Source organism: Heterodontus francisci, chromosome 27, assembly GCF_036365525.1.
Source record: "Heterodontus francisci isolate sHetFra1 chromosome 27, sHetFra1.hap1, whole genome shotgun sequence".
Classification (NCBI taxonomy): domain Eukaryota; kingdom Metazoa; phylum Chordata; class Chondrichthyes; order Heterodontiformes; family Heterodontidae; genus Heterodontus; species Heterodontus francisci.
This window is the reverse complement of record NC_090397.1, coordinates 66,474,572-66,489,780: the sequence shown is the minus strand read 5'-3', so window position 1 is coordinate 66,489,780 and position 15,209 is coordinate 66,474,572. Positions and strand designations below refer to the sequence as shown.

The following is a 15,209-nucleotide window of genomic DNA, read 5'->3' as shown; positions in this document are numbered from 1 at the left end:
CAAATGTTTAGAACAATGCACCAGTTTATAAGACTGACACACAGAACACAACAAAACAGCATTCAATTTGTAGGAAAAGCATTTTTAAACAGGAGAGGTACATCATTTATATGGCTACTGAACCCACTTGCATGCCCAGACAAATAATCCTTTCCACCACCAACAAATTCTGTTCTTAAAGGCCAATTTTAAAATATTGTGCACATCCACTTACCCACTTTGAGGCATATATACACAGGAGTTAGTGCTGTGATACACACATTACATATATCATCCAGCAGCAGACTTCACTGAATGATTACCTTCTATACAAGAGCTCCTTCACCCTGCCCCAGACTTGGAATAAATACCTGTAGGTGGGTCTAGCTTGCAGCTGTTTTCCTGGCACCATCCCACTGGTCGGAGTCTACAGTCCAGATAAAACAACCACTGGTCATGTTTGTCAATATCATTTAATCCTTCATAGCGTAAGCACAATCTTCCACCAACATTCTCAACCACGCGGACTATCCAGTATTGAAAAGGGTTTTTAGAATCCTGAAGTTCAATTAGAGATTTGGGGGTAATGAGGTCCACAGTGTTCTTCCCTCTTAATGGCTGTGTGAAATGGAAGAGAAAACATAAAACACAAAAAAATGAAGTTAGCATCATTTTAAATTGTTCTCGGGTTAAAAAGAAAATGCTAAACTTTGCATGCACTTACATACAATGCTGTCTCATTTTACATTGTATTCACACTGTACTCTGCACATTGATTGCTTCCTATTTTAGCATCATGTAATTACTCTAGCAGTAAGCAGAGAATGTGGAAAATTAAGTGTATGTGATTTTTTTTTTCCGGCAGCATGATTAGCCTAAATACAACTATGCAACATTCTAAAATATATACATACTCTTTAGGTCTATTTTATTTTTAGGTTTTTAGATGCTTACCCCTTCCAGAAGGTTTGCAGGAGCTGTTCGTGAACCGGTTAAATCCCGAATTAGAAATTCTGTCCAATCTCCATGTTTCTCACTAATTGCTGCAAAACAGGAAAAGAAAATTCTAGTGAACCAATCACAGATTCTTTCCCCACTTAGACTGACCCTTTTAGACATTGTTGCCGGTTAGTTTACTGTGGACATTTATTAAGCATGTGGTAACTATTAAATTGCTTCAAGTAACTGGAATTAATTTCCAGGTTTCACAGCATTTTGGTTAACTGATGAAAATAGTATAATTCATTTGAATACGATTAATCACACAAACTCAAGCACAGTAATTACACAGTAGATTACAAAATGCCCTCTGTCACAATGATGACACAATCAATTCATGGTTAAGTAATAATAAGCTGCTCCATATATTCTATTATGGATATTAATGACTTGGAACTCTAAAGAGATGGGTTTTGTCCATGTAGCAAACAACCCTAGTACTTTGGCCAAATACCAATAAATCAGTCATTAATCACAAACATAAATGTTGGACCTTGACAAATCACTATATAAAGCATTAGAACTTCAGGCTATCTGGAATAGATCTTTAATCTACATAACAATGTATATATTCGTAAACTGTCATCTTAAAATAAAATTTTGTTAGCTGCTCATAAATAAAAATGAAATTATTTTCAATTTGTCAGAACACTGCCCCATTCCCAAACACAGCCATTAATTTCCTTAAGAACATAGTACAATGACTGCCTATCAAAGTTAAACAGCCAATGAGCACTATATCTTCTACTGAAGTCAGGTAGAATGCTAACTACTTAAGTTAACTCTGTCAAATCATATTTAGCATTTGAGAAGGTGGAATAAAGTAATAGCAAGATTAGAGCGAAAAAAAGGAATCTATTGTGATCAGGAAAGAGGCATCAAATAAAGTACTAATGGTATCTCATCGCCTTTTGCCAACATGCTGGTTTAGGTTTTCTATTAAATTATTGCACAATGTAACCAATTTTAATATGGCTACATGGAAACAAAATAAAAATGTCTTTGTTCATTTTGCTCTTCACCTCAGTACTGAACTTGGACATAAAGTGATGGAGAAAATTTATAGAATATATTAAAAAATAATTTAAAGAACATACATTTGGCCCCAACAGCTAGGAAAAAGATACATTTCTGATTGACGAGCTGCTTACACAATAGAGTGGGGACAAAATGCAACTGAATGTCATCAGTAGGAGAAAAATAATTCATGATAGGTAGCTGTTTGGAAGGGAGGATAATATGATTTATCGCATGATAATATGAAATATTTAAAAGGGCCAGTGGTCGCTGTTCATCTGTAAACTGGATAAGTGATCTATCAGAGAAATGTAGAACATTCCTACAGTACAACGGTGACTACACTTCAAAAGTACTTCATTGGCTGTAAAGCACTTTGAGACGTCTGGTCATTGTGAAAAACACGATTTAAATATAAGGCTTTCTTTTAACGGAATGAATAGATGTTCACACATGTGCAGACCTATATAAATGCAGATTCTCTCTTTATCTAAGCATGTTTGTTAAATTGGTTTGTTGATACGGCACACTTGAACCTATAAGGAAAATAAGGCTGTAATATACAGGTGATTCTCATCTACTACTTTATGACGGTCTTTTTCTTGGTTGCAGGAATAATTTGCAGGTTTTCTGCAACCATTTGCATAGCCATGGTTAGCACTGTACTACTAGATTAATAGAAGCTAAGACAGGAATACAAATAAGTGAAAGTTATTACTGACAGAAATCAATTACTCAAGATTAACTCCTTGTTCACCCATATTCCTCCTCCAGACAACAGGAGAAAATTATAAACAAATTATTCTCTTAATAATTGAGTTTGTTCTTTTTCTAAAAGAATTTCTATCCAAGCACTTTTTTTTATAAATGTACAATACAGCTGCAAATGGAATTTGTATTCCTGCCTGTCCTTATTTGCTAGCATGCAGGTGATGAGAAAGCTTGCTAGTAGTCCAGAGAAGCAGCCACCAGCAAAATGAGATCTTATCAAATATCTAGGGCTGAGTTTTTCCATGCATGGTGAAGTCCTGCTGTCGGGGCCGAAAGCAGAAACCAATCCCGCTTTGGCGGGTGTTGGGATCCTATGGGCGGCATTTTGCCGGCGGCAGCCAATTAACAGGCCACCACCTGGGCCGCCATCCAATTGAGGAAAGCAGCCCACCCCCAAGAGTTGCCAGCCCAATAAGAGCCCAGAGGGCCAGCAGCCTAGGCAGCACCAACACTAGTGGTGGCCACTGCTGAGGCTGCATCACTAGGGAGAGGTGCCTCAATTGTGGGACACCCTTGAAGAGAAGGTGGGTTTTTGTGGGATATCTGGGACCAGGCAGGTAGGTCCCAGCGATTGGCAGGGTGGTGGGGTTGGGGGGGGTGGTCACAGTGCAACAGCGACAACGTTACTGCGGGGGCAACCATTGCTGACATGGAGTGCCCGTAAAGGAGGGCCTCCCACAGAAACCTGCTGGGACGCCGCCAGGGTTTACCTGGCAGTCTCCCCACATGGTGACGGGCTCCCCCAAAGCTGGCAAAATGACTGCAGGGCAGGAACTGGCCACTAATCAACCATTTAAGTGGCTTAATTGGCCACCCAGTGGACTAGGCTGAGCCACTTAGCTCCCTGCCACTGGCAATATGCCATGGTGGTGGGAAGACATCAGGCTCTCCTTCCGCGACCATACTGCCGACCCTCCCACATCCCAGCCCAACTCCAATTGGCTGGGAAAATTCAGCCCCTCATGAGTCTCATATTGCAGCAAAAAAAAAATTCCAAAGCACTGAGCAACCTCTTAAATACTAGCAAGCTGGATTTTCAATTCAACTAGCACTCTTTTTTGATCAGGAGCCCAGAAATCTGAACCTGCAGGGGTAGAAGCTGTAGAGTTGGCATCTACAGAGCATCCACTGCTCTCTGTCAGATCGCACTAAGTCCTCTGGCACTGTGAGGGTAATGAATCAAGATACTAAACATTTAAGATTGCAAGGAGGGTCACGAAGGGGAGCAGCTAGCTTAGCTTGGCATCTCTGTGAGGTTATTAAACTTCTTCCTGTATTAAGTCCTGGGGTTCAAGGAGGTAGCCAGTCTCCACAAAGTTCATACTGCATTCTGGACAGCTCTCTAGCCCTCACCCCAAACAGACCCAATATCCTGATCCACTTCTCCATTACAAGGACTTGCAGGTCCCGCTCCCTGAAATTGACCACTTGTTTCTTCAATCTAGCTATCATCATCATCACCTTGGTTGTCCGCGTCCTTCAGTATTGTCCAGTATTGCACCAGGTCTCTATATTTCCTCCAAGTCCTATCCATCAAACCTGCAGGCTCCCTCTTCATTGCCAACTTGGGGCCCAACCGACTCTTAGCCCTGAGCTATTTCCCAACCTCATTCCTGTGTATCTGAGGCATTGCAAGCTGTATCTACACAGCATGGATGTATGCATGGGTCAATGTAAATTAGCTGACCAGGTCAGTGCCAATTCCTGATGGCAAACTCTTGTTCCATCTCAGTTCCATCTGCAGAATGGCTCTGTCAGAATTTAACCTTTAAGATTTATTTAAGAATAGTTACAGAAAGGTTAGAACAAGGTATATTAATTTGAAGCATTTAGAAGTAAAATGATGAAGCTAGGTTTGTTTTAGCATCACAGAAGCCTAAATTTTGTAAGTCGTTACTGCTGACAGACTCAGAAAACATATTCTAGGGTATGGGCTTAAAATTTACAACAATCTGACTGGCCCAAGAATCCTGAAATTCCCTGGAGCTGCCAGCAGTAATGGTTAAACCTTTTCATTTATTCCTCTTCTCAAACCCTATGGACCATTCTTTAGCAGAAAAAAGAGGCAAGTGACATATTACCATACCTTTGCTAATGCTCCCTTATTGGACATGCAATTTTTCAGAGAGTATTTCTAGATGACAACTACTGGTTTCATTTCTGTTGGGGAAAGCACCTAGCAAATTCTTGGTACTTCCCTAAGGATGTAGTGAAGGCCAGAAGCTTGTGGAAATTGGAAATGCATGGACTCGAACTTCAATGTTACTATTTTAAATTGTCTGATTTACAATATCTTAAATGACTATATCCCAATATTAAGTTACAAATCTTATAAGGAAAGTCAACTGTCAACATATCAAATAATCTTCATTACGGCACATATTTTTATCATAAGCCTGTTAACTGGAATCCAACTAGATTAGCTAAAGTTAAATAAGGCTATGCGCCCATTATGATCTATTTAAGTGCGACTGGCCCACTTCCGTCTATCTTGATTCATCTAGTGAAGCTTAACAAAGTCATTTGAATATACTGACATATTGGAACTGATTCAAATTCAATTGGTAACTTGTTAGCAAATGCTTTTACTGGAATGGTAAAAGAAATTGTATTTTAAGGCACTAATTGCCTCCTTTATGAATTTAATATAACTAACAGAAATTAGCAATTTAATAACCTTGAGTTAATAAAAACATCCACCTGCATCTCTGGGCTATATGTCAGTCACACAGAATGATATTCAGGCTGTATCTATCATTGTAAAATTATAAGTCTATTAGAGCGCCTTCTGGAGGACCTCTGTCAAACACTATAGCACATACCCTGAGGAGAGGGTCAGACTGATATGCAAAATGTGAACACGCTTTTCTGCATGAAATAGAATAAGAAATATAAGAAGAATAAATATAACAAGAATAGTGATCCAAACAAATAACACACCTGGCAAGGTAAGGTGGCTCCTGTACATTCTTGCTCAGTTACGCTAATCCATCCGCAGAGGTATCAACAAATACACTCTGAACCTACGCATATAACAAGTGCACACAACTATGCCAAAATGTTGACTGTATCAAATAGTGCTCCTGCAAATGCCATATGAGCAAAACATATTATTCTATCAACAAGCACAACAACATACAATTTTGAGGGGAAAAATTCAATGCAACATATTTATGTGATAAATTAACTCAGGGAGGTGAAAAGAGGTTTTTGGCATTCAATTGCAAACACTATGTGCTATCACTGTAAATACAAATGTATTAACATGGTCAGTTAATGTGAGCATATACAAAGATTTTCGGACATTTTACTTCTAAACACCACAAAAGGGAATTATATGCTAGTTTCCCCAAACGCATTATTTCTGCTACTATCTCCTGATGCATAGCGCCATCTGTCACACGCATAAGAGAGGAAGATGACAGTCTGGACAGGGGCAAATTTTCCGGCTTCAGTATTTTCTCACAAGGAAATCACAACTATTTAGAATGAAATATGTCTAGAATGACTGCTTGACAGAAAGAAGATCCTCGCTATTGATGTACTGTCGACAAGTTTTAAAATTTATCCAAAGCAAGTTGACAGCTGGAGCATGTTGCACAAGAAAATTGAGAAACTCCAATCAACAAAATCAAAAAGATTCCAACTTTCTTTGTACACAAAATGGTAATTATTTGTATATGCAAACATAGAGCTCCTCATACCTGCTGCATCTACTGACCTCTCAAATATCATAAGTAACTGCACAATTTACTGCCAATAACGAAAGTAGCAACTTTGAGAGGGTAAGGATGGTGACTTCAAAGAAGGATACACCAGCAGCATTGGAAAAAGCAGCAAGTTAGCTTGGAAGCTGAAGGTAGCATGGGAACAACACTACAGAATATAATGAAATTCCTCAAAAATTATCATCATCAGATGGGATATTAGTTTAGCTATTTCTTTACTGTTTCAGTTTTGTAAATAGTTTTTACCTATTAGGCTGTTCATAAATTAGGGAAGCATAAACACTGGTATCTGATACAAGTACAAATATGGCATAGATTCCTACAGGGATAATGTGCTCAACTGCAGGAATATGAAAACCAAACTAAGTTGAACAACCTTATATGAAGCATTCATGGTATGTAAAAGTATGCATAATCTTAAAAAAGGATTGCATGTCTCGTTATTGGGTGCAGAAGAATGAAGGTACAATTTCTCTGGTGGACAAACAAAGCACTTTCGTGTACTTGGTTCAAAGTGTCCAGTCCTTGTTGTGTTACCAAAAGGATTATTATTTCATTCTAGTGCTGCAAAAATAATACTTTACAGTGCTATAGGGAGCTTTTAAGTTTTCTCTTAGGAACAATTGCCCTGCTTGTCATTGATTTCCTCACAAAGCTTGTACAAGCACTGATGTATATGGTTAACTATTTTTATTTCCCAATGTGATATTTCATTTGAAAATGTTGAAAACATATCTAACTTTCACCATACTTTGAAGCTGGCAAGACAAGTTGAAAAAAGCTGTTAAAAAAGCATATGGGATACTTGGCTTTATAAATAGAGACAGAATACAAAAGTAAGGAAGTTATGCTAAAGTTTTATAAATAATTGAGTAGGTCTCAGCTGGAGTTTTACGCCCAAAACTGGACACCACGCGCTCCATGGCAGTGCCCTTTAAACTCAGCAGGGTACCCGCATTTAGCGGCCGCCGCAGAGCCCCCGCGATATTACACGCGGGGACTCATTAGCATCACTGCGCCAAACCGCGTCCCCCCCGGCATATTACGTGGGGAGAGGCAGGACATTCGGTGCAGTGAGGAACCCTTTGACAGCTGTGCAGCAGGTGCTGGGGCCCTATTTTAAGCGCCCCAGCACCTGCTTCCTGACAGCTGTCAAAGAAATACTTACCTGACTGCTGAAAAGTGGAGCTGCTGTCAATCTGGCAGCAAAGCAGAAAGTGCTGCAGAAACCCAGCAGGTCAGGCAGAATCTGTGGAAATAGAAGCAGGGTTAACTTGTCCAAGTTCACAGACCTGAAAGTTAACTCTGCTTCTCTCTCCACAGATGCTGCCTGACCTGCTGAGTTACCCCAGCACTTTCCACTTTGCTGCCACATTATTACCCTGCTGTGTCCCAGTGTCCTGTGAAGTTGCGATCCTCTTCTCCCACTCAAGTGTAACATTCCTTCTTGTAGGCGTGCCACACCTGGATGAATAATCTTACTTTTGCACTTCCCAGGAAGTGAGATTTAAATAGACCATAAAAAGTATTACAGAGGTTTACAGAGAACACACTGACACAAATGGGAATGCACGGGTGTCACAGCAATGTAAATACGTCTTTCACTAAATGTTCCTCACCAACATGTGTGTCCTTTTCTCTGTGTGGATGATATGTGCCAGCATGTAGCGCCAATGTCACATCCCTTTGCACCGTTGGCCCTTCAGGAGAGCCAACGTATGCAATAACATAGAGTCATAGAGCATCATTGCCATGCCATCATTACTCATGAGTGTCTCTACGGATGCAGTGACACGGACACTGGCTCAGTCAGCTGCTGCCTCTAATGGTTTACACAGAGATGCTGCAGATGTAGACTGGTGCACAACAGGTGAGCGAGGGTGATGTGTGGCTTGTGTCGGTTCCTATGGAGCAGACAGCCTTTATCTGATAAACCACTGACGTACATCCCTAGCTCATTGCTAGCCCTGTAGGTCCTCAGCGTCCTCATAGTCCGAGGAGGAATCCTGTTGACGTCTCTCCTCATCATGCCAAGTCTGGCCCCTATTGGATGCGTAGTTGTGCAGAGCAGCAAAGAAAGGAGCTGGCCTTTTCGGCCCGTAGTATAGGGCATCACCCTATCCATCCAGGCATTGGAAGTGCTCTTTCAGCATGCCGATCTTCTGCTCAATGGTGGCTCTTGTAGCTCAGTGGCTGGCATTGTATCTCTCCTCATCAGCAGTGGTTGGGTCTCTCACTGCTGTCAGGAGCCATGTCTGCAAAGGATAGCCCTAATCTCCAAGAAGCCACCCCTCCATCTGAGCCAGTTCAGTGAACAGCGGTGGCAGCTGGGGCAGGCGCAGGTTCCAGGTGTCATGGCAGCTGCCTGAGATGCGATCACAGATTTGTATGAAGCATCGGCGATGATCACATACCAGCTTCACCTAAATTGAGAGGATCCCTTTAATGGTGACGTCTGCAGGTGGTAGCCTGGCGGGAGGCCTGATGGGCGCATGAGTGCAGTCTATGAACTTTACAACCAATGGTTCTCTGACAATGGTGCCAAAACCAATGGCCCTCTGGGCCTGGCTTTGAGAGCCTGTCCTGAAGCGGACATATTCACTGGCCCTCCGGTGCAGGACATCGGTGACCTCCCTGATGCAGTGGTGCACTGCTGACTGTGTGACCCCACAAAGGTCTCCGGCAGGCCCCTGAGATGCTGCTTAGGCGTCAAGCTTGAGAACCACTGCCATTATGAGGACCAAAGGCATAGGATGTCCACCGAAGCCCATGGGCTGCAGGTCATCTTTCAGCAGGGGACAGAGATATGTCACCACCCTCTCTATATGCACAATCACCTCTGACACTGGTGCTCTGACATTCAATGGCATGTCACGTGGGGCCTGTAGATGCACGGCAACCATAATGGAGAGCTCCCCTTGGGGGCTGCTGCTCACGACCGGGGGTCTCTACGTGGATCACACCTGCCTGTTGATTTTGCCTCTGGCAAAAGGATCATGCAATGTAGGATAAGCCATATCTATTCCCATGTGATAAAATAGAAACCTTCCAATACACGAAGGGTTCAAACAGGACAGGAACTGGTGTTGGCGGATACATCATCTGCTTTCATGGATCAACTATGTGACGTGCCATGGCATTGCCCATTTTGGCCAACACTGAGTGGCACAGCATGACCACATCAAGATCCTACCAGCTGAATTGATTGCCCCCACCATCCATATAACCTTATTGCTCCTACCCTTTGTGGCACCCTCCCCACACACAGGGTGACTAGAGTGCCATTGCTCCTTCACAAACACAAATAAACGTATACACTGTTTATGGAGGGAGGGTACACAGTACCTTCCTTCATGCCTGCACAGCTTTCCCTCCAGTAATCCAAGAACTCCTCCCTTTCAGTATGCAGAGTGAGACCCCTGAATATCTCCGCTCCCTCCACCCTTTAAGAATGCAGAGTGAGACCCCTGAATATCCCCCCCCCCTCCTCCCTTCTAGTATGCAATGTGAGACCCCTGAATATCCGCCTCCCTCCTCCCTTCCGCAATGCAGAGTGAGACCCTTGAATAACAGAACTTGGCTTCGCTGGCGACAACTTCTGCCTCTGAAGATCTGCTAGCTTTTCAAATCGTGAACGGGACAGCACGTATGGCCGCCCATTCAGCGAAAAATCCGGAAGTGTCCGTGGAGAGGCGGTGGGCTGCATAATCTGCAGAGGTAAGTAACGTTTAACATATTCTAATTGGGGTGCCACTCCCGTGCAGTGGGGGGGGGGCGCACTGAGGTCCCCCTCCGCCAGTAATTTGCAGCAGGCCCTTCTCAACGTCGCAGGTCGAGGTGGGCCTCTCCCCGCAGAATTTTACTGGCTCCCGCGCCGCGACCCGTGGCGTCAAGGGGCCGGTAAAATTCAGCCCCATATGTTAGGAAGGATGCCAAGGCCTTGGAGAGGGTGCAGAGAAGATTTATCATAGGAATACCAGAGATGACAGACTTCAGTTATGGAGAGTGTTCCGACCAGGTGAGAAAGAGGTCTAGGGTTCCCTTTCAGCCTTCACCTGGTCTTACTGTAATAGGGTTTAATTTTTAAACACAGTGTGTTTTCAGTTCCCTCTCGGTGAATCATTTTTCACCGCTTTCCAATTATAAGGCAAAGAAACCAGCACAACAGATTTTCTCAGGTTTAAAGAAGAAAAGTGAAATTTTATTAAACTTAAACTCTAATTTGGTTAATGCCTATGGATACACGACGCGCCCACGCTAGCATGCATATGCGACATACACATGCAGATAGAGACAGAAAGAAAACAGAAGAAATAATGTGGAAAAGTTTGAGGCAATATCTGAAGAATTTTTGTTGCGGCTCTTCGAGCTCACTGTAGAGTCCTTGATTGTAGGTAGATCTTGCTTTTTGTTGGGGCCCATATTCTTCTTAAACCTTGTTCACCTTGTTCTCTCTTGGGGTTCATGTGTCTTCCGTGGTTTCAGAGGCTTGTGAGAAAGAGATGGGAGCAGACAGGAGAGAGATCTTCTCAGTCCAGGAGCAATCAGACGTTCTGCCCAAACTATTTGTACCAAATCAAAAAACTCAGATTGCCCATCAGGTTCATCATGTGACTAGCTGGTTTGACCATGTTTGTTGGTGTATTTGGCCATCTTAGCAGTCAACCTGGAATGCGAGCTCCCCCACCTTCAACGTCTGGTGATCAAAAGTCCATTGTGGGTTGAATGTGTCAAGGAATGGCTGCTTTGGCCTTCCAAACACTGTCTGTTAATATGCAAATGTCTTTTCCAACCATGGCTGATCAGTTTAATAAGTCTTTTCTTCACTCCAGTAACAGTTGAAAATCAATGTTCATGACAAAATTAATATGCTTCATTCTTGGCAGGTGGGGGCCAAGCTTGACAAGAGATTACAGATTGTTCTCTTTCGAGCAGAGAAGGTTAAGGGAAGATTTAATGGAGGTGTTCAAAATCATGAAGGGGTTTGACAGAATAAATAAGGAGAAATTGTTTCCACTAGTGGGAGAGTCAGTGACCAGAGGACACACAATTAAAATAATTGGCAAAAGAACCAAGAGAGCTAAGGAGAGCTTTTTTATGCAAAATGATCTGGAATGGAGTGCCTGAAAGGGTGGTGAGAGCAGATTCAAGAGTAATTTTCAAAAGGGAATTGGATAAATACTTTAAAAGGAAAAATATGTGGGACTTTGGAGAAAGAGTGGAGTGGAGCTAATCGTATAGTTCTTTCAAAGAGTCAGCACAGGCACAATGAGTCAAATGGCCTCCTGTGCAGTAAAATATTATGAAACTTTGGACTCTTTCTTCTGTTATTCGTTTAATAACAAGAGAGACATTGGTGTTTTGTTTCATTTTTGGTAAGGGATGAACAAAATGCAATCAGTACAATCATCCTAACTAAGGAGAAGTCTTTTTTCTCCATTTTTGTCAAAAAAAAAACTTAACATTCATCCCAATAATGGCCCGAGGTGGGAAAGCACGAGTGCAACTCTGCTTCCAAATGTGCATAATTATCTGGAAATTTTTTACAGATGTTATGAAATTGTAAAATGGGGGGGGACTGGGCAGGGAGGAGGGGGAGGAGAGGAAGAGGAGACAGCATATTGGTGGGAAGATACGGCATGGGAGAGGTGAGGGTGGGGGAGGAAACAGAACAGCTTGGGAGGTGTGGCATAGGAAGAAAAGGTGGGATGAGGATGACATGAGATGGATGAAAGGAATGGGGTGAGTACGGCGTGAGAAGGATGGAATGGCAGGGGATGGGGATTTTAAAAAGTACAGTTGCAATAAAGATAATAATTTCATCTCAAATGTTTTGCAGGTCTCTGCTAGAAACTCAATATTCCTCAATCTTACAAGTTTGGAAATTTCTGGATAAGTCATTATTTTCCATTGCTTTTTCCTTGCTCAGTAAAAACTGATCAATGTTTCATAATCTCAAAAGTTCCCTACACACACACTAATAGGTTTGTGATAGAGAGAACACTTTCCTGAGAATGCAGTATAGATTTTATGATAACATAAGAAAATAACACTTTGTTTTGCAAAGTAACAGAAGTAGCTTTTCGACCCACAACTTATTCTTTCCAATACGAAAGTGGTATTACACATTTTGAAGTCCTCACATTACAATTCATTGCACTCTGACCACAGAATACAGTATGTGCTTGTCCAATAAAATTTAAATATAAAACAATGTTCACTTATTGAAAAAATTCCTTATTACAGTTCAAACATATTAAGATGTAGCAAGTTTCACTGTTAATATGATTGAATTTGCACAAATTTAGCTGTTCATTACATAATGATAGGAAGAGATTAGGTTCAATGTCCAAAGTAAGCATTTGCCTGGGACAAAGCTATAAAATGAAAGGTCTATCAAGTAGGTGAGAAAAAGACAAAATACAAATCTTGAAAATGCTCCCTGAAACAAACAGTTGATCAACAACTAGTTGTGAAGGATGATATGTAAAGCTTTGCATCTTCCATCTATTCATTCCAGATGAATGACATACAGCAGGGTATTCAAAGCAGAGATTTGCCATTCAATAACAGAAGCAGCAAGCATTTTAAATGGTAGCTCAGCACTCAGGCAAAGATTAGCCGACAAAGCTCCACAATCCTAGTAATTAGGTCCCTTGTCGTTGAATATCTTTGCTACAGTGTGCTGATTGCACCAATGAGGTTCCATTAAAAATAAATCCATTACAGAAAAGCTGGTGTGGAAGCCTAAGTGACAGATCAAAATGGGACATAATCTTAATTTAAATTTTTACCGTTCCAGACAACCAACCATTTTGTAGACAAATAATGTGCTGATGAAATGCTTGGTACTGCTGAAAGATTCCAACTAGCATAACACTGATCTGTTAGCTAAAATAAGAGAAAAAAAATAGATAATCACCTCAACAGAAATTTGGGGATTTTCACACATATGGTTCATTTCAGGAAGCAATATACTTATCAGTGAATTATGGCCCATTACTGCAAGTAGGAGCACAATGAATGACAATGAAGTGTCACACACAGCTGGTCCACTTTCTGCCTGCCAGACCCAGCTGGTATTTGGATAATGGGCAAACACTGCCGCACGTTCAAAACCTTTTCAAAACTTTCATTTCTCTTTACAAGTGAAAGTAATTAGTATAATTTACTCCAGGAAGGAACTTCAGCCACTTTCAATACTTGCTGTTCTTGTTATTCTGATTATAAATACAAGTTACTAACGATCACAGAATCATCACCTCTTGTACCTGCAGCATTGCCACATGTTGAACTAAGTGAGAAAAAGTAAAATGTGTTTATTTACTTGCCAACAGAATTTTATGAATCAGAGACCAACAATGACATCACCAAGACAGATGCAGCTTAATTCCCATATATACCAGATAACAAAAATTGTCACGCACTTGTGGGAACCTTTCTGACCCAAGTCATGCTTAAGGCAGATAAATGAATTACAGTACCCACTGAACAGTACTAGTCAATTTAGAGCAAAATGTGAAAAATATCTGTTCAAATCTACTTATTAGCAATGACTGTGTACTTCAACATTAGTGCTGATCTGTGTTGACTCAGCTGAATTCAATGCTACAAGGAGTCTCAGCAGCCCTGCGTTGGGAAAGGGAAAAAAATGGATTTTGAATGTAATGTGTTGTCTCATAATAACTACCCAAAAGCTAATGTGTGGATATCAGATAACAACAGTGACTGTGATGCTATCCACAGTTAAGCAGCTTGCCGTCACTAACTGCCTGAGCTCACATGCAGAATAGTGCAAAATTAGATTTTTTTTCAGTAAATAACATTTTGGGATACAACATATGAGTAATTGAGAAGTGACATGTGGTAAGTGCAGCATGCTTGGGATGAACAGGTGACTTTGGCCTGATGGTTGTCAAAGCTCTCCACCACTGGGTTTTTTTGCTTGTGTCATTTCTGAATTTGTTTTACGCTAATTGATAAAGATTGAATGCTATGATCAACAACTCCATTATCATGGTATTATTTCAGGTGAACTAGATGGGCCATGGTCTTCTCGTCTAGCAATTCCTATGTTCCTAATGGCTACCTGAGTGAAGTATTAAAGTACTGTTGGCACCTATGGAATAGAGTGGCACATTATAGGTGATTTTAATTTACTTTTTTGAGAAAGAGTTGATGTAGTTACTGAAGTTATCACTGAACAAAAATCAGGAACAGAAACCCTGATAAGCTTTTCCCTTCCCCACCCTTGGCTCAGAGATTATTTGTAGCATTTCTACTGCTGCCCTCAGATCAACTAAAGTACAGATCATGAATAGAAGCTGGGCCTTTCTGATACTTATTAGCACTTTAATGTTAAGCTAGAGTGGCAGCCTGCAAGTGGGAAAAGTGGCACTTCTTGGTCATTCTTAGCAAGCCTCAGCAATTTTACGTTTGGCTTGCAGCAGGCCTGGGACACCCTAGCAACAGGCCTTACCATGGACAATGCATACATGCCCAATGACTCAGTAGCATACCAACTACTTGAGCCATCAAAAAGGGTTTTTGGGTGTGTAACACTATACATAGAGTCATAGAGTTATACAGCACAGAAACAGGCCCTTCGGCCCATCATGTCTCTGCCGGCCATCAAGCACCTAACTATTCTAATCCCATTTTCCAGCACTTGACCCGTAGCCTTGTATGCTATGGCATTTCAAGTCCTCATCTAAA

At 41.5% G+C, this 15,209-nt stretch overlaps 1 protein-coding gene across 7 annotated transcripts in view; it reads right to left on the bottom strand.

The window, feature by feature from the left end:
- The window catches only part of sfmbt2 (Scm like with four mbt domains 2), a 225,592-nt gene that overhangs the window by 134,268 nt on the left and 76,115 nt on the right, over positions 1–15,209 (bottom strand). For all 7 annotated transcript variants that reach the window (XM_068059522.1, XM_068059517.1, XM_068059520.1 and 4 more), the window contains 2 exons: positions 934–1,022; positions 351–597 (listed from right to left, as the gene is read on the bottom strand). In XM_068059522.1, coding sequence (XP_067915623.1) covers positions 351–597; positions 934–1,022 — 336 coding nt within the window. The remainder of the gene's footprint in view (positions 1–350; positions 598–933; positions 1,023–15,209) is intronic.